Source organism: Drosophila innubila, assembly GCF_004354385.1.
Source record: "Drosophila innubila isolate TH190305 chromosome 3R unlocalized genomic scaffold, UK_Dinn_1.0 2_E_3R, whole genome shotgun sequence".
Taxonomy (NCBI): domain Eukaryota; kingdom Metazoa; phylum Arthropoda; class Insecta; order Diptera; family Drosophilidae; genus Drosophila; species Drosophila innubila.
In genome coordinates this window covers 20,062,890-20,083,892 of record NW_022995380.1, presented here as the reverse complement: position 1 = coordinate 20,083,892, position 21,003 = coordinate 20,062,890, and the positions used below count along the sequence as shown (strand labels likewise).

Below are 21,003 nucleotides of genomic sequence, written 5' to 3'. Positions count from 1 at the left end.
GGCATTCACTAAAAGAGCTAGCAAACGTCGCGACCTTACGTACATACTGACAAACGAAAACAGATGTGGTGAAGACGTCACCGCAACACTAGCATTAACCCTTTCGGGGCTACTGGGATCATATGTCCCACTAAAATAAAAGTCGACCTTCAAGAAAACTTATTGGATTTTATTGGAAATTCTTACTAGGATTATATGTCCAGATAAGAGGACGATTTCCGAATTTCTCAGTGTGCAAGAAATAATTTGTGGCGCTGCAGCGCGCTGTCTTTCAGTATCTCGGTTTTCAAAATAAAATTCCGCCACGAAAGGGTTAAGCAAAGAGCGAGAGACAACATCAATAGCTCATGGAGAGCTCGATGTAAAATCGAAATCACACAAACACAACTCACAAACACCTGTTGGGAAGTAGATACATACAGATACATACATACGCATTTAGCAGAGACACAAGAAATTGTCAGTTGAATCATTCACACGTGTTTTGTTTTGCTCCACAATTTAATATTTGTTGTGTCACTTTCATGCATTTTAAGTTTCCAAATTCATTATAATGTTTCATTATAATAACCAATCTTAAATATATGGTGTTTAGTGATTTAATTAGTGCATTGTAAGTTTTAAGTCATTCAGTTTTAATTTCGTGCATTTATACATATACGTAGGTTGCCCTAAAAGTTTCCGGAAAATCATAGAAAAAACACAAATTTAATCAAAAAAATCACTTAATTGTTTTTCAAAATATTCGCCTTCAAGATCAATACACTTTTGCATGCGAATAAACCAGTCATCAAAACATTTATTCCACTCCGAAGTCGGTATGTCAGAAACATGGATGGTCAAATTTTGCGGGATCCAACGACTGCAAATCTTCATCACGCCTAAATGTTCATGTAAGATCGTTTGTATTTGACTTTTGCCAATGCCCATTGTTGCCTCTATCTCTGTGAGAAATTTCCATTTTTTCTCAAAATTGTTTTTTTTTAAAACGCTGTAAAAACGAAACTACTTGACGAATTTCTGATCTGTCAATGGTGTTTACCCTTAAAGATGTAAAACTTTACAAAAATAATAATAATAATAATAATAATAATAATAATAATAATAATAATAATAAGTCGCTTGCAAATGCCCCCTAGTGGTCGATTCCGGAAACTTTTAGGGTTACCCTCGTATATGCTCTCCCAATTCTTTGTTGCGACATTCTGCGCTCTTGTTTTGGTTGTAGCGTCTCAGTTTGTGTGCGTGTTAGTTTTCTCCGCTCTCTCTACCACAAGTGTTTTCTGTGCGTGTGTGATTTGTGCATTCGCTCTTTGCCGCGCTCTTTTATTCCACATGTTGCTTGAGTGTTTCCCATTTTGTTTTGGTGCGCAGTTTCTGCCAATTTGTTTATATTTAGCCCCTGTTGGAAATATATACATATATCGTGATGATAATTCTACATAGATTACACATACATATATCGTGATGATAATTCTACATAGATTATTATTGTAATAAAATACTATGTATATATTTTTCATACCGCACAGTAAACACAATTTTAAGCAGAAAAATAAACGGTGGTACATATATGTTTTGTCAGAAAGATATTGTTGCAGCCTTACAGTTTTAATCATTGTTAAATGCCGATTTACGGGATTAAATATTTATTTGGTAATACCATTATGCATATTAAGTTTTGAGACTTTAATGATAACGAATGTACAGTTCTGAGAATTTAATTCTTAAACCTTAATTATAGTGATTACAGTGATCGAGATAAAATCCCATTTCGCCAAGACTTTCTTACTGTATATGTATGTATATGCATATATGACTGTTGCTCTTGAAACTTACAGAAAGCTCTGAGTGCAATGGCTTCGAAATGCCTGATTTACAGAACAGATTGTTTTACTGAATCAGTTGTAAGCTATAGCTGGACAGTTGCAAATGTTTATTTTGTTCTAAAAAATTAGCTTTCTATTAACAAAATATAGTTTGTTTCATTGAAAAAAGTCACGGTTTAATCTTTTATACTTCAGTTATATTTTATTTAACGAATTTACTTAATTGCGACAATGTGTATAAAGTTTTTAAAAAATTCTTGCTGTATATTTGTAATAAGTAATTGAATTATTAAATTTCTTGGTTTAATTATAGTTCTGAGTCAAGCGCTTGAAAAATATTAAAATTGTGAGAATATCGCGGTGATTATGACGGAGTAAAAAACATTAAAATGGCACAAATATCAAACTGGGATAAATTTGTACTGTTGTTGTGGAAAAATTGGATCCTTCAATGGAGTCGCAAGCGGCAATTGTTTTTCGAACTATTATTTCCAATAATTTATCCATTGTTGTTGATTATGGTTCATAGTCACGTTGAAATAAAACAGATGCCTGCGGTGCACTATCCACCACTTTCTATAGATAATTTGGATCTGTTCAGGTAAGTCAATTATCATAATATACAAACATACATAATTTAAATTCGAATCCTTGAATTGTCCTGATAAGTATACGTAACAGATGTTTTTTTTACTGGTCAAAATGTATTTATACAAATGGGGTGTGTTTTAAACTGTGATCTTATTTTGTGGTAGGGTTCGATTTCAAAATGTCAAATCTCTTACCCCCCAAAAAGCTTACATTCGAGAATGTACAACAAATTCATGCCTCGAAGATTAGTTCTTCACGTACCGAGCAAATCAGTCTGGTTAACGTAATCATTAATTGAGTTTTGAGTTTTATTGCACTTTCAATTTTAGTTTCCATTTTAATTTTAATTATTTTAGTTTTCGTTTACAATTCCCCATAAAATTACAGCTGCTAAAAAGCTGGACAATACATTTAATTCTAGCTCTTAACTGTTTAATATATGTATGTACATTTAATTTTTATTTTCGATCTCTTGTTAACGACTGCAGCTGCTTAAGAACTAAATAATACTTTTATCTACGCTATTTTTGAATATTACATATGGTCGCGAAAACGTAAGAAATGTGCTAAAAACAACACTATTATTAATGTTAAAAATTATGTTATGAAAAGTGCTAAGAACCACTGTAAAACAGTCTACTCTTCGAACAAAGATCTATTTGGTTTTCTTAATTTATATACAGTGATTCGACGATTTTACTGAAGAGTACGGAAATTCCACAATATTCCCTATATTATTCCCCAAAAAATGATGTTCTGGATAGTGTGGTTGGTGAAGCGGCCAAAAGTTTGGGCTTAAACCATACGGGATTTAAGGATGCGAAAACTCTACAAACTAGTGTATTAGAAAGCAATGCCTTCGCTGGCATCGAATTTGATGAATCGTGGTCGGACTTAAAAGAATTGCCGGATAATTTTAAGTACACAATGCGATTTCCATCGGAACTGCGTACGTCAATCTTTGGGTTTGGTTCAACATGGGAAACTAATAAGATATTTTGGGATACCGGTGAGAGTGGACCTCGTAACCTCGAATATAATGATGGTGGAGTACCAGCCGGTTATCTACGTGAAGGTTTCATACCTATTCAGCATGCTTTGAGCATGTCCTATATAAGGAAAAAGTCGGGTCAAGAAGAATTACCTGAGGTTGTCATGCAACGGTATCCACATCCCCCCTATGACTATGATGCGTTGCTTCAGTATTTAGACAAAATATTATCATCTATTATGCTGCTCTCTTTCTTGTCTCCTTTCGTAACTATTACTAGGGTAAGTACTTCTAATTAAAGGTATGTAGAATGTTATTAGATGACATCCCTTTTATTTAGACGTTTATAAACTTTACATTAGCAATTGTGTCTGACAAAATTTTCTTAAGAGCTAGATCACAAAAAATATATTATAAAATATACCGATCTATTCACCTAAATCAATAAGATATTTTCTCGCTTGTTTTTTTTATTACAGTATGTAACGGCAGAGAAGGAGAAACAACAAAAGGAAGTGATGAAAATAATGGGATTGAACAATTGGTTACATTGGGCCGCCTGGTTTGTCACATCGTTCACACAGCTTATGATTTCTGCAATAATCATGGTTGCATTGCTCAAGATACCTTGGAAAAACGGTGTTGCCATCTTATCCAAATGCAGCTTTACGGCACTGTTGTTTTTTATTATGATCTACATAGTCGCCACAATATGCTTCTGCTTTATGATCGCACCGATCTTTACAAAAGCGAGCACAGCGTCAGCTGTCACAGGAGTAATTTTGTGTATCGCTTATTTGCCACTCACTTCTATAGATCCTAATACGTTGTCGCTGGCTTCGAAGCTCGGATGGAGCTTAATATCAAACACGGCATTGAAATTGGGCGTGACGTTGATAGTCCAATTTGAGAACACTGATGACGGTTTTCAATGGAATAAGATCTTTCCGCCTGCTTCAATTAATGATCTAACTGTTGGCGACGTTATGATTATGATGGTCATCTCGAGTGCTATCTATTTGTGCATCGGTCTCTACATAGAACAGGTATTTCCGGGTGACTTTGGTGTACCACGCAAATGGTATTTCCCATTCACCCGTTCTTTCTGGTTCGGCGAACGAATTAACGAGAATATACCCTACAATAATGATCAAGTAAATCGGAGAAGTTCTGCGGCCTTCGAGGCCGAGCCAGATGATAAAAAAATAGGCTTACTGATAAGAAATATGAAGAAGAAGTTTGGCAAAAAATTGGTTGTCAACGGCTTATCGATAAATATGTTTGAGGACGAAATAACCGTACTTCTCGGACATAATGGAGCCGGAAAGACGACCACAATTTCAATGTTAACGGGCATGTTTCCTCCCACATCCGGTACGGCGATCATTAATGGCTGCGATATTCGAACCAATATCGAGGGAGCTCGCATGTCCCTCAGCATTTGTCCGCAGCATAATGTTCTCTTCGATGATATGAGTGTGGGGAATCACCTACGTTTCTTCAGCCGCATGAAGGGACTGAAGGGTGATGCTGTGGAAGCGCAAGTCCAGAAATATCTAAAATTAATTGAACTTGAAAACAAAGAAACATCTAAAGCAGGAACATTATCGGGGGGCATGAAACGTAAACTGTCCGTTTGTTGTGCCCTTTGTGGCGACTCGAAGGTTGTCCTTTGCGATGAACCCAGCTCTGGAATGGATCCTGCAGCGCGACGACAACTCTGGGATCTATTGCGGAAAGAAAAGATGGGACGTACCATTCTCTTGACCACACATTTCATGGATGAGGCCGATGTCCTGGGCGATCGCATTACCATCATGTGCGACGGTGAGCTCAAGTGTTACGGTTCATCCTTCTTCCTCAAAAAACACTTCGGATCCGGCTATAGCTTGGTAAGTAAAAAGAGACTGAAACAGCGGGTTACCGAAAAGTTCTGTAATGAAGAAGTCTGGTTTCTAGGTGTTACGGTTTGGGCTGCACAATGATCAGTCAATGAATCAGTCAGGACAAAGAGTTTTACATATAGGTATAAGATTGAACAGTAAATAAAACGGGAAAACTAAAAATTGAATGGGGATATTTAATTTCACAGCAATAAAAATGAAAAGAATAATTTAAAAAAATTATATGGGCAAAAAATAAGTAAAGCACCTGTAAACCGGTTTTGGTATTCTCAAATCAATGTAGCAAATGTAAAAGCACCTTTAAAAACTGCCAAACTCAGACTTAGTTTTAAAACTAAAAAATAAAACTTCTTTAAAGTGGTTTTTGTCATCTTGGAACCAAAATAAGGAAGTATATATAAATTTTAATTTTGTTAACTGGTGTAATAAAGTAAAAAGTAATAGATGACTAAGAAAGAAAAGCCTTAACAGACATGCATATTAATCGAAGTTTCTATCATCTGCAGATCTGTGTAAAGGAAGAAAATTGTAATCCCGCTGAAGTGACGGCCTTACTGGCCCTCTATATACCCGGAATACAGCCTAAGAGCGACATTGGTGCTGAATTATCATACGCATTGCCGGATAAATATTCCGATAGATTTGAGAAGATGCTCGGTGCACTCGAGGATCGATCTGCAGAATTGCATTTGAGTGGATATGGCATTGGTATCACCTCAATGGAGGAGGTCTTCATGAAGGTGGGCGCCGAAATCAATGCCGAAAGCGATGCCATGGAGAACCGCAAAAAGGCTGGAGCAGATTGGAAAGGTACCTCTCGTTATTCGGACGATGGTAATGAATCGATGCGGTGTAAGTTGTGAATAAATATCAGCTCTTATCATTAGATACCGATAAGCATTAACTCTCTGCAGCTGATCGGGCCTTCACAGATCAAAATCACTTGTTACGTGGAATGCAATTGACGTTGAATCAATGCCATGCCATGATGATGAAAAAGATGCTCTACACTTGGAGAAACAAACTATTGTTCTTTATACAGAATCTAGTGCCTAAATTATTTGTTGTCATCACTTTATTGTCATCAAGCGCACTAAGCTCATTCCGTGAACTACCGCCAATGAAAATATGCCGAGAGCAATATCCACAGACGGTTACGGTTATGGAAAGATACCAAAACCTAACACACAATTCAACTGGAACCAATGTGGCCAACCATTATGAGGAATTGGCCAAATCGATTGGTAGTTCTCATCTTTATGCGTCTACTGGCAATAAGAACTTTACCAAATATATCCTTGATCTCGGCGCTTCAATACAGTCGCATATCAATACCCATTATGTGGTTGCCGCAAGTATGGGAGATGATCGCATCATAGCCTGGTTAAATAATGAACCACTGCATACGGCCCCTTTAACTGTGAATATGGTGCACAATGCAATTGCTCGACTCTATGTTGGTGAAGATGCGACAATAGAAGTCACCAATCATCCATATCCATATAGCAAGAAAACGGAATTATCCGAACAGATTCTTAGACAAATTATGAGCACAATTATGGGGATAGTGATGGCAACGAATTTGGGCATTTGTATGTGCTTTGTGAGTACGATGTATATTTTATTTTTGATCAAGGAACGTCAGTCTCGTGCCAAATTATTGCAATTTGTGAGTGGAGTGAGAGTTTGGACATTTTGGTTAATCAATTACATTTGGGACTTTTTCACATTAACGATTACGTGTGTCATTATTATAATAACCATTTTTTGCTTCCAAGTGGAAGGTTTTATGAAATTCGATGAACTGGGACGATATTTTCTGTTGCTCATCGTGTTTGCTTTTGCCGTATTGCCCTTCACTTATCTACTCTCTTTGCTATTTGAGGATCCGGCAACGGGTTTTAGCCGCGTTACAACTATCAATATGATATTTGGCGTAGTCGTTTTCTGGGTGGTTTGGATCATGTCAATGTTAGGGGACGAAGAGGAAAAAACTTCTACTCTTCTCAGCTCTATATTCCGTATTTTTCCCCATTTTTCATTGGTGATGGGGCTGAATAAGGCATACAGTTTTGTTCTCACACAGAGTGTATGCGAAAATTACGGTAGTGTATCCTCTAAACTTATCTGTGAGATGGATTCAAAGTGCTGCAGTAAGTGTACCCATTTTCGCCTCCCTTCCTATTGAATCTTACCATTTATTCCTATTGCAGATGTGGATTCTATATTTCGCTGGGACGATCCGGGTATTATGAAGGAACTTGTCTATATGATGTGCACAGGAATTGTCTGTTTCCTTGTGCTCGTCATAGGCGACATGGGCTTAATCAATGAGCTCATCCTTATCGTACGCAAGCGAACAATGTGAGTAACTTCCGATGATTTTTCAAATTTTTAAACAAACTACTTTGTCAATTTAACTAAAATGAATCATCAAATATCAAAATTGCCATCAACATTTTCTTCTACTTGGTTTTTTTTTTTTCGTAAAAATCTTTAAATCAAAACAGAAAGTAATAATATTTTGCTGATACTCTGAGACTTAAAATAATTGAAAAGGTTTAATGGGCTTCCACATTGCAGAAAAGCACCGCCACCACCAGAGGTTGTCGATGAGGATGTGGAGAGGGAGCGTCAACGTATCCTGAATATGAAGCCACATGAAATGGCCGCCAAGAATCTGGTATTGGATCGTGTAAGCAAATGTTATGGCTCCTTCACGGCCGTCAACCAGGTGTCACTATGCGTCAAAGAGTAAGTGGAATCCCCAAAATATTTATGATACTGTTCCTTATCGAATAACACTTAACTAAAGGGTCGAGTGCTTTGGGCTATTGGGAGTCAATGGTGCCGGCAAGACGACAACGTTTAAGATGTTGACGGGCGATGAGAAAATCAGTTGGGGATCTGCGTATGTTCAGGGTCTGAATCTGCAGACCCATATGGGTCAAGTCTATAGACGAATTGGCTATTGTCCACAATTCGATGCATTACTAGATAATGTAACTGGACGTGAGATGTTACGAATATTTTGTTTACTTCGTGGCGTTCCAAAGGAAAATATCAAACCAATTTCCGAGGATTTGGCCAAATCATTTGGTTTCATGAAGCATATCGATAAATTCACGGTCACCTACAGTGGCGGCAATAAGCGTAAGCTGAGTGCAGCGATTGCCATGATTGGATCACCATCGGTTATATATCTAGACGAGCCCACCACGGGCATGGATCCAGCTGCCCGACGTCAGCTGTGGAACATGGTCTGTAGCATTCGTGACTCGGGCAAATCCATTGTTCTCACTTCGCACAGCATGGAGGAATGCGAGGCACTTTGCACACGTCTCGCCATTATGGTGAATGGTGAATTCAAGTGCATTGGATCCACTCAGCATTTGAAGAACAGATTCTCCAAGGGTCTTATTCTTAAGATCAAAGTGCGACGCAGTAAAAGTGGTCTTAGATCCTCTCAGCTGTAAGTTTATAAATTAATTAATTAATTTTTTTTTTTAAATATCTTTCATTCTGATAAATATTTTGAAAACTTTAATAATTTCATTTTTATCAATTATTTCCATATATTTTAATAGAACATTTTTTAAATCAACATCATTTATGTATATATATATATATATATTTAAGAGATCCTCCTACATTTTTAATTGTTTTTTTTCAGCAGCGGCAACGGTAGCAGATATCGGACACAAGTTTCCGAAGTCTCAATACCATCGACACCGGTGCAATGTCAAAACTCGAGTGATGTTCCACTGCTTCGCAGTGTGAAGATCATTAAAATACCACACAGGTGAGTAAAAAATTCTAATAGATTTTCTATATATTTATTTGGGCGATATCAGCAGCAATGACAGCTTGCAACGTATTTCTGATGATCAAATGGACACCGCAGGGAGCGATCGCGACAACATCGATGAAGTGACAGCAGAACTCAGGTAAAGTCACAAAATTCACCACACAAAATTACTAAAACATGGTTATTTGAATTGTAATCTTATTCCGCCATCTACAGGCGAAATCCGGATGCGATTCCAGGATTCAGTGGCCAGAAAATGGAGGATAGTATTGACAATGTGAAGAAGTTTGTGGATCAACATTTTCCACAAGCCATTTTACAGTAAGATTTATAAAAATTTGATTCAAAATTACCGCAACAATAATATATATTAATTTTTGTAGAGAGGAATATCATGGCATGTTGACCTATTATATTCCTTTGAACGGCATCAAATGGTCGAAAATCTTTGGTCTTATGGAGCAAAGTCGCTGTAAACTGAATGTGGAGGATTATTCGATTAGTCAAACTTCATTGGAGGAGATATTCTTGCACTTTGCTAATAAGCAGCGTGAAGATCCACGCACCACACAAGTGAAGTAAGCCTGTCTCAAATAATTGTTAACATAATTTAAAATTTTATGTATTAAGTTTGTGTTTAAGCTAGTTGATTATTATAATTTTGTAGTATTCGATATTTAACTTGCCAACTCTGACACCGCATAAGTATCATCCTTTCAAAAACGAATTTAATTTGAATTTACTATACATTTTTAATCTTAGAAATTCGAAAAACCAAAAGGAATTGCAAAATCAGATGGAAATGAGAGATCGAAGGAAAACCCCCAATCACCAGGAGCCTTAACAATAATGTAACAAAAGCAGACAGAATTTGTTTTCACTATATCTACCATTAAAACTGGTACAACTACAACATCAGACTCTATGTTGAGTGAAAACTAAATACATATAATATACTTTAAATAAATGATATCTTGTGACTTATTTTTTGTAAAATGCATATAATTGAATAATATACCCTGTAACCAATAGAACTATCAGGATTTTACAAATTCATCGGTGATAAATATACATATACAAGTGTGCCACAGAAATCAAATCAAATAAATTAGAGTTTGGGAGATTTTTGGTTGGTTTTGATATTTCAAATAAGTTTCCAAAATCCGTTTAATAAGATCATCGATGGATCACACTTTATCATGAATTGTCAGGAAAAAATATTTTATGCGACTTTAATGGTACGTTTTTAATTGCATTTTGAAATTACCAAGCAAAACACACTTATCATTTTTGTCGCTTTGGAAAACTTGTCAACATTTATAGCACTTTTATTTCTTTATTGAATTTTTAAGCTGTTTTACCAGCACTAGTATGTACTCTTTACGAACGTGTCAATTTTAATATGAAAATTCTGATTTGTCGTCTGAAATTCACAGAATTAAGTCGAGATGTGGCGCGGAGGCTGTAATTTTTCGCTACGGGATCAATCATTAAATTTTATCTATATCATTACAGTTATATGTGAGCTAGGCAATTGAAAAATATTGGAATTGAGAGTATTTCGTGGGGGTTATGACAGGCTGAGAAACAATTAAATGGCAAAAACGTCAAACTGGAATAAATTTCTCCTGTTGCTATGGAAAAACTGGATACTACAATGGAGTCACAAATGTCAATTGATTGTCGATATTTTAGTGCCGGCCATTTTCTTAGCGTTGTTGATCCTGGCTCGTACGAACATTGATATTGAGAATAAGCCTGCGGTACGCTATCAACCACTTTCTATAGATAACTTGGGTTTGTTTAAGTAAGTTAATTAGTTAGCTTAAGCTAACTAACACTCAAAATTCGATTGACTGCAAATCCAATTTATTTTTCTTATTTGTGTGCAGTGATTCAATGAAGCGACTGAAGAATATCGAAATGCCAAAATATTCTCTATATTATTCCCCACAAAATGATGTTCTGGATCGTGTGGTCGGTGGGGCGGCAAGAAATTTGGGCCTTAACCATACGGGATTTGGGGATGCGAAAACTCTACAAACTAGTGTATCAGACAGCAATGCCTTCGCTGGCATCGAATTTGAGCAATCTTGGTCGGATTTAAACGAATTGCCCGATAAATTTAAGTATACATTGCGATTCCCATCGGAGCTGCGTACGACATATTTTGAGTTTGGTCTAACATGGCAAACTATGAAGCTATTTTGGGATTCTAATGAGAACGGACCTCGTAATCTCGAAGATAATGATGGCGGAATACCTGCCGGTTATCTACGTGAAGGTTTCATACCCATTCAGTTTGCTTTGGACATGTCCTATATAAGGGAAAAGTCGGGACAAGGTGGACCGCTTGAAATTGTGATGCAACGTTATCCACATCCCTCCTATGAATATGATCCGATGATTAGGGCTCTAGAATCGATACTGTCGTTAGTTCTGCTGCTAAGTTTCATTTATCCATGCACAACTGTTACTAGGGTAAGTAATGACAATTAAAGCAACACAGAATGATTAAAGATGAAGACATCATTGGTCATTTCTTTAATGTTAAACTCGACTAAATTCTTTAAGAAAGTTACCTTAACCACCTGCATATATTGTAGAATAAAATTGTAGAAGATTTGAGTTTATGATCAACTTTAAGCTATTAGGTGGAATAAACCTTTCTGTGGAAATGACCATATGACGATTCCCTTTTAGGCCTCTTATATATAATTAATATTGATGATATCTACGTATTAAAGATTTCTGATGAGAGATTTTCTATATTAACTGTTTTTGTTATATTAAAATTGCAAATATTACCGGATAAAATTATATTTTACTATGATTATATTTAAGTTTTATTGTGATAAAATTTTTTATTTCTGGAATATTTTTAATTTTGAAAATATTTTTGGAAAAATGAGATAAATAAAAATATTGAGCTCATACCAGAATGCACAATTTCTTTTTTATTTTAATCAAAGCGTATATTGTAGTCTTTTTTTGGATTTGCTATCATAAATCTTTGTGGAATATTCTTTCACATCTTAACATTTTTAAAACGATTTTTCATATTGTCTTCAGGATAACCGTAATAGATTTTATTCACGTATTGCTTTTTTTTTGCAGTACATAACAACAGAGAAGGAGAAACAACTTAAGGAGGTGATGAAAATAATGGGGCTAAGTAATTGGTTACATTGGGCCGCCTGGTTTGTCAAATCGTTCACAATGCTAATGTTTTCTGCCATTCTTATAGCTGTATTGGTCAAGATACCACTTAATGACGATTTCGCAATCTTAACCAAATGCAACTTTACGGCTCTTTTATTTTTCTTAATGATCTATATAGTCGCCACAATATGCTTCTGCTTTATGATCGCACCGATCTTTTCAAAAGCGAGCACAGCGGCAGCTGTCACGGGAGTAGTTTTTTTTGTCACCTATTTGCCACTCAGCTTATCAAAGGAGAATTATGAACCTATGTCGCTGGCTTCGAAGCTCGGTTGGAGCTTAATCTCAAACACGGCATTGAAATTGGGCGTGATGTTGATAGTCCAATTTGAGAATACTGATGAAGGCTTTCAATGGAATAAGATCTTTACGCCTGCTACAGTTAATGATAATCTAACTGTGGGCACCGTTATGATTATGATGGTCATCTCGAGTGCTATCTATTTGTGCATATGCCTCTATATTGAACAGGTGTTTCCGGGTGACTTTGGTGTACCACGCAAATGGTATTTCCCCTTTACCCGTACGTTCTGGTGCGGCGAGCGTACCAACGAGAATACACCCCATAATAATAGTCCAGCAGGTCGGAGAAGTTCGGCGGCCTTTGAGGCCGAACCGGATGATAAAAAAATTGGCTTACAGATAAGAGATATCAAGAAGAAGTTTGGCAAAAAAATGGTTGTCAAAGGTTTGTCGATAAATATGTTTGAGGACGAAATAACCGTACTTCTCGGTCATAATGGAGCCGGAAAGACGACCACCATTTCAATGTTAACGGGCATGTTTCCTCCCACTTCCGGTACGGCGATTATTAATGGCTGCGATATTCGAACCAATATCGAGGGAGCTCGCATGTCCCTCAGCATTTGTCCGCAGCATAATGTTCTCTTCGATGATATGAGTGTGGGGAATCACCTACGTTTCTTCAGCCGCATGAAGGGACTGAAGGGTGACGCTGTTAAAAACCAAGTCCAGAAATATATAGAGTTGATTGACCTTCAAAACAAAGAATCTTATAAAGCAGGAACATTATCGGGGGGCATGAAACGTAAACTGTCCGTTTGTTGTGCCCTTTGTGGCGACTCGAAGGTTGTCCTTTGCGATGAACCCAGCTCAGGAATGGATCCTGCAGCGCGACGACAACTCTGGGATCTATTGAGGAAAGAAAAGATGGGACGTACCATCCTCTTGACCACACATTTCATGGATGAGGCCGATGTCCTGGGCGATCGCATTACCATCATGTGCGACGGTGAGCTCAAGTGTTATGGTTCCTCCTTCTTCCTCAAAAAACACTTCGGATCCGGCTATAGCTTGGTAAGTAAAAGGAGACTGAAAAAGCGAATTGTTCTGAGCGAAACATCATAATAGAAACGGTAGGAAAGTTAACATAATAAACATAAGTTTTTTTTTTTAAATATATGAGGAACCATTGGTAAAAAAGCAAAAACTTTACTTAAAACATTTTTTTATCTCTGTTTTAAGAAAAATAATTATTCAGAAGTATAATTGCATTTGTTGTGAAAGGAAGAAAGTTTGAAAATAATTTAATTTACAGAAATAATAATGACTTACAACAATAATTACCTAACGAGGTGAAAGTGTAGTGAAGAGAGTCGTTCCATGTCCCAAGAATTCTGAATATTTACAATGGCGTATTAATTGATGAGTTTATCATCTGCAGATCTGTGTAAAGGAAGATAATTGTAATCCCGCGGAGGTGACGGCCTTACTGGCACTCTATATACCCGGAATACTGCCTAAGAGCGACATTGGTGCTGAATTATCATACGCATTGCCGGATAAATATTCCGATAGGTTTGAGAAGATGCTTGGTGCACTCGAGGATCGATCTGCAGAATTGCATTTGAGTGGATATGGCATTGGTATCACCTCAATGGAGGAGGTCTTCATGAAGGTGGGCGCCGAAATCAATGCCGAGATCAATGCCGAAAGCGATGCCATGGAGAACCGCAAGAAGGCTGGAGCAGATTGGAAAGGTACCTCTCGTTATGCGGACGATGGTAATGAATCGATGCGGTGTAAGTTGTGATTAAATATCAGCTCTTATCAGTAAATTCTGATAAGCTCCATTAACTAATTGCAGCTGATCAGAGTCACTTGTTACGTGGAATGCAATTGACGCTGAATCAATGTCATGCTATGATGCTGAAAAAGATGCTCTACACTTGGAGACACAAACTATTGTTCTTCATACAGAATCTAATGCCAATATTCTTTGTTGTCATCACTTTATTAGCGTCACACGCACAAAACACATTTAGTGAATTGCCGGCAATTAAAATATGCCGTGAACAATATCCACAGACAGTTACGGTTTTGGAAAGATTTGGTAACTTAACACAGAATTCAATTGGAGCCAAAGTGGCCGATCATTATGAAGAAATTGCCAAATCAATGGGTAGCTCGCATCTTTATGAGTCCACTGGGAACAAGCATTTCACCAAATATATCCTCAATCTCGGCGGAACAATACAGTCGCATATAAATACCCATTATGTGGTTGCCGCAAGTATGGGAGATGATCGCATCATAGCCTGGTTAAATAATGAACCACTGCATACGGCCCCTTTAACTGTGAATATGGTGCACAATGCAATTGCTCGACTCTATGTTGGTGAAGATGCGACAATAGAAGTCACCAATCATCCATATCCATATAGCACGAAAACGCTTTTATCAGAAAAGAATATTAGGTTAATGGTTGGCCAACCGTTGGCATTGAGCTTGGTCTTCTGTATGTGCTTTGTGAGTTCTATGTATGTATTATTTTTGATCAAGGAACGTCAGTCTCGTGCCAAATTATTGCAATTTGTGAGTGGGGTGAGAGTTTGGACATTTTGGTTGGTCAATTACATTTGGGACTTTTTCACATTTACAATAACGTTTATCATTATTATTATAACGATTTTTTGCTTTCAAGAAGAAGGTTTTATGAAATTCGATGAACTAGGACCATATTTTCTGTTGCTCATCGTGTTTGGTTTTGCCGTATTGCCCCTCACTTATCTCCTCTCGTTGCTATTTAAGGATCCGGCTACGGGTTTTACCCGCGTTTCAATTCTTAATGTTTTTATTGGCGTAGCCTTGGCAACTGTGGTTATAATAATGTTAATTGGCCAGGGCGAAGTGGAAGAAATTGCTAGGCATCTGAGCTCTATATTCCGTATCTTTCCCCACTATTCATTGGCGTTGGGGCTGAATAAGGCATACACTTTTGTTCTCACAAGGAGTACCTGCAAAAAGGTAGGTAGTCTTTCTCCAAAGCCTCTCTGTAAGATGGAACCCAAGTGCTGCAGTAAGTATACCCCCTTTCCCCACTCTGTCTATAGAATCTATTTATTTGTTTCTGTTGCAGATGTGAATTCTATCTTTCGCTGGGAAGATCCGGGTATTATGTTGGAGCTTGTCTATATGTTGTCCACAGGAATTGTCTGTTTCCTTGTGCTCATCATAGGCGACATGGGGTTAATCAATGAGCTCATCTTTATGGTACGCAAGCGATCAATGTGAGTAGCCCTCAAGAATTATTCCTATTTTATGAAAACTAAAATTTATCATAAAATATTAAGATTACCATTACCATTATATTCTTCCTTGCTTTCTTTACATTAATATGAACCGAAATCAAATACGATACAGTTTTGGGATGTGTCGAATAATTTATTGACTTGATCCCCTGATTAAAATTTGCTAAACAAAAATATCGTTTTGTTTACTTTAAAATTTAGAAAGATTTCCATCCAAATATTCAATAAGTTGAGTTTTTCTATATTTGTTATATTCAACTCACATTTTCAATTTTGTTAATTAACAAGAAAATTAATATATTATAATTTATGCATACATCAATGCCATATAAAATGCTAGAGAAATTTATGTAACGTATTGACGAAAAGACGAACAGACGGACGGACGGACGGACAGACGGACATGGCTATATCGACTCGGCTGTTGATGCTGATCAAGAATATATACACTTTATATGGTCGGAGATGCCTCCTTCTTCCTGTTAAATACATTCCAACGAACACAATATACCCTTAAACTTATTTTTTAAGTAAATGTTATAAAAAGATATTGGCAAAAAGGCTCTCCCATTTCGATGAGTTTTGAGTTTTTCAATCCCAACTCAAAACCCAATTTAATCACTAAATATGGTTAAGCTGAATTTCTACTCAGAGTTCGAATGCAACCTAACGGGGCTGTGGAAGTACCCATAAGTAATTTTTTTGATCATTGTTTGGTTTCTGTAATTCTTTGCATATATCCTGAGACTTGTAGTATTTTAAAGAATTTTTACATTGCAGGAAAGTACCGCCACCACCAGAGGTTGTCGATGAGGATGTGCAGAGGGAGCGTCAACGTATCTTTAATATGAAGCCACATGAAGTGGCCGCCAAAAATCTGGTATTAGATCGTGTGAGCAAATATTATGGCTCCTACCTGGCCGTCAACCAGGTGTCACTATGCGTCGAAGAGTAAGTGAAATCCTCAAAATACTCAGTAAACTGTTCCTTATCAATTAACAATTAACTAAAGGGTCGAGTGCTTTGGGCTATTGGGAGTCAATGGTGCCGGCAAAACGACAACGTTTAAGATGTTGACGGGCGATGAGAAAATCAGTTGGGGATCCGCGTATGTTCAGGGTCTGAATCTGCAGACCCATATGGGTCAAGTCTATAGAAGAATTGGCTATTGTCCACAATTCGATGCATTACTAGATAATGTAACTGGACGTGAGATGTTACGAATATTCTGTTTACTACGTGGCGTTCCAAAGGATAATGTCAAAACGATGTCGGAGGAATTGGCCAAGTCATTTGGTTTCATGCAGCATATCGATAAAATGACGGTAACCTACAGTGGCGGCAATAAGCGTAAGCTGAGTGCAGCGATTGCCATGATTGGATCACCATCGGTTATATATCTAGACGAGCCCACCACGGGCATGGATCCAGCTGCCCGACGTCAGCTGTGGAACATGGTCTGTAGCATTCGTGACTCGGGCAAATCCATTGTTCTCACATCGCACAGCATGGAGGAATGCGAGGCACTTTGCACACGTCTCGCCATTATGGTGAATGGTGAATTCAAGTGCATTGGATCCACGCAGTATTTAAAGAACAGATTCTCCAAGGGTCTTATTCTTAAGATAAAAGTACGACGCAGTAAAGATGGCTTTAAATCCTCACGGCTGTAAGTATCAAATATCAATTAATTAATTTTTTTAAATTTATGTTTATCATTCAGATTTTAATACGCATTGTTAAAAATCTATGGTGTATTACTTCATTTTCTTCTTTATCCCATGATTAATATTTCTATATTTAAATTATTTTTATTTTCCTTAATATAATATTTTTAGAATCCCTTTATTTATAAATATTTTTATTTTAACAAATCTCTATACATTATAATTGTATTTTTTATATGTAATAAAATGTGAAGATTATCCAGCGGCATTGACAGCAGTTATCGGACACAAGATTCCAAAGATTCAATACCATCCACACCGGTGCCATATCAAAACACCAGCAATTTGTCATTGGAGAGCATAAAAATGCCACACAGGTGAGTAGAAAATTAGATTAGGTTATATAGATATTCATTCTTGCGATACTTGCAGCAATGGCAGCTTAGAACTCATTCCCGCTGATCAAATGGTCACTTCAGTAAACAATCGCGACAGCATCGATGAAGTGACAGCAGAGACCAAGTAAAATCTCCAAATTTACCGCATCAATTTTCTTAAAAAAAATGTATTTTAATATGTAAACATTTCCATTGCAGCTCCGCTGTCCACAGGCCAGATTTGGATACGATTCCAGGGTTCAGTGGCCACAAAATCAAGGACGGTATCCACAATGTAAAAGAGTTTGTGCAACAGAAATTTCCGCAAGCCATTTTAGAGTAAGATTATTAGATAATTGAGTTTTATAAAGAACTATAATAATACTTTATTTTCCATTTTGAAGGGAGGAATATTATGGAATGTTAACCTACTACATTCCCTTAGACGCCATCAAATGGTCGAAAATCTTTGGACTTATGGAGGAAAGTCGCTATAAACTGAATGTGGAGGATTATTCAATTAGCCAGACGACATTGGAAGAGATATTCTTGCACTTTGCAAGGCATCAGTGTGAAGATCCACGCACCTCACAAATAAAGTGAGTTTGTTTCAGATAATTGCTAACACCAATTTATATCCAAACTTTAATTCTTATTATTTAATAGTAGTTGCTTAGCCTTTTATATTTATAATGTATCATTATTTTAAAACCTATCGTTAATAATTTTGATTAGTTTGGAGCTGGTGTGCACTTCTTTGACAACATGTAGTAAAATTTAATAATTGATTAACGAATTCTATTTAATTACAATCTTCTGTCTTAGAAAACTGAAAAAACAACAGGAAATTCAAAATCGAAGGGAAATGAGAAATCAAAGGCACAAGAAAAAAGCACAGTCAGCAGAAACTGCAACGACAACGTAACAAAAACAGAAAGATTTTAATTTTACTGTATCTTGGGAACTTTTTTGAAATTTTTGGTTAATTAACTATTCTTGGGCATCGGCAACACCTTTGTACAAAATCTTTTTGCTAAGTTCAAATTAATAATTGTATGGTTTTTTTTGCATTTTTATTGGAAGTGAATAAAAATTTGTCAACGATGTACTTAGTTGTAAATTGTATGATAATATCATTGCTATATATATGTTTCCTATTGGATATAGAGTTACCCTATAAATCGTTGAAAAGCTAAAATTTTTAAATCAAAAGTAAAACTCAAGGTGTTATTTTGACAAATACAAAAACAAAATAATCCTTCGTAATGCCTTTGTATTAACTATATAATAAAGAGATAATATTTAGAATATTTCGTATCATAAAACTAAAATGCAAATATTTTACAAGTGACGATGAAGTATATATAGGTAAGCCTCTCATTTTTTACACTCTTCCAATGCAGCTTTGCTTTAATTTTCTGCTTTCCATTATGTTCAGTGAAAACATTTCAATGAAGAACACAATCGTATTTTAAATGCGATATTCAATTGCATTACACATATCTTAATATTCATTCAACGCTCAGTAGGGAGTTGAGAGTAGGAGTGAAGGAAGAAGGGAGTCTGCAAGGAAGGAAAGGATAAGGATGCGTGGATTGAGTTCTCTCTGGGAAAATTGCTGTTTATGTTTTACACACTGCTTGTAATTTTCGCTAGCGAAAATGCTGAAAATATCCTGCAGCTGATTTTTAATTACGAAAATACAAAAAAAAAGAAAGTTGTTGCGATTTCATGTATGTAAACAGAATCACGCACAGGCAGACATACAGATACAGAGAGACACACACACACACACATACACTTACAAGTGACTTCCTAGACCTCAATGAAGCCGTCTGGCATTCTTCCAATGTGTGTGTGTGTGTTTGTGTTTGGCAGGAGATTTCAATTTTTGTGTGTTAATTACATTGCCAGCATAAGTTCAGTCCGCTCTTTGCCCCTTGGCATTGCATGGGCGTGGCATGCCGCAACGCCTCCCATTTGGAGCTCGTTGTGCTTGTGTTAAGCATTTTGGCGCTTCTGAATGTTTAATTATCAAAAATTTGCACTTGATCCTTGTTGGCTCTTTCTTTTTGGGCCACATTTCGTTTTATGGCCATGTGAGTATTTGTGTGTGTGTGTGTATGTGTTGGGCTTATGGTAATTGCATGCTCTTAATCTGTGTGTGTGTGTGTGTATGTGTGTTCCTAATGTTTTACAAGTACTAGATACTTACTTACTGCTTGCGTTTTGCTTATCCGGCCAAAGCACAAGGGCAAAGGGGCATAGCCTATGGGGAGGGTGGGTAGGGGTACTCTGTGGCCAAAATTTTGATTTGCTTATGCCGGAATTTTGCATAATTCAAGCGAGTTCCGCAGAGGCCAAGTTAGTTGGCCTCTTGTCTATTTACTTATTAATGCTCAACATTCTACAAACAAGAGTTACAACAACAAGCAAATTATTTATAATTACAACTGAAGTAGAAGATGAAGCTGAAACCGAAGAAGAGCAACAAAAGTCGCCGCACATTTTTCATTTTTATGCCTTTTGTGTGGGCGCAACAACAACAAAACAACAACAACGACAATTTAATGCCTTTAAAACATCCAAATAGCGTTAAAGCAAAGGAAACGAAATATAATATAGAGAAGTACGAGTTTGTATACAACGTTGCTGTCCGGGATATTCCGGGCCTTAGTGTCTGCCGGATTCCCGTTTCTGGTTTCTCTTATTATCCCGTTGTCGCCTGACAAATAAACACACATACTGTCCTCTAAAAAAACCAACAAATTCAACACAAACACAAACACTAACACCAACAACACCATCAACAACAAGAGCATTAAATTAAATACATAAATCATATTTTTGTGTGTGACGACAGGGTGTTCGCATCCTGAGCGGGGGGTAAGTGTTGGTGGGAGGGGGAGGGGGTGCGGTATCAGTAAGTGGTGCAAAAAAAGCAGAACGAAGAACATAAAAGAGAAACATGCTCAAAATTATTAAATTTAGAATGCCTAACTTGAAGATACTTTCCTTTTTTAAACAAAAGGAACGACTCTAAAAAATATAATATTCTTATTA

The 21,003-nt window shown here is 36.8% G+C and overlaps 1 protein-coding gene across 8 annotated transcripts; it reads left to right on the top strand.

The window, feature by feature from the left end:
• Positions 1 to 1,915: 1,915 nt before the first annotated feature.
• On the top strand, positions 1,916 to 18,871 carry LOC117790078 (ATP-binding cassette sub-family A member 3-like). Of its 8 annotated transcripts, none has more exons than XM_034629339.1 (14): positions 1,924 to 1,955; positions 2,140 to 2,430; positions 3,098 to 3,692; positions 3,891 to 5,303; positions 5,822 to 6,167; positions 6,230 to 7,468; positions 7,529 to 7,679; positions 7,899 to 8,069; positions 8,131 to 8,787; positions 8,992 to 9,117; positions 9,170 to 9,262; positions 9,340 to 9,444; positions 18,345 to 18,539; positions 18,766 to 18,871. In XM_034629339.1, exons 2-14 carry the CDS (start codon positions 2,219 to 2,221, stop codon positions 18,863 to 18,865), a joined length of 5,403 nt encoding a protein of 1,800 aa, XP_034485230.1. In that variant the 5' UTR covers positions 1,924 to 1,955; positions 2,140 to 2,218; the 3' UTR covers positions 18,866 to 18,871. The 8 variants fall into 8 exon arrangements, with proteins under 8 accessions (XP_034485235.1, XP_034485234.1, XP_034485230.1 ...); XM_034629336.1 differs by having other exon boundaries at positions 1,925 to 1,955; positions 8,989 to 9,117; XM_034629338.1 differs by having other exon boundaries at positions 1,926 to 1,955; positions 8,989 to 9,117; positions 9,173 to 9,262.
• The last annotated feature ends 2,132 nt before the right edge of the window (positions 18,872 to 21,003 follow it).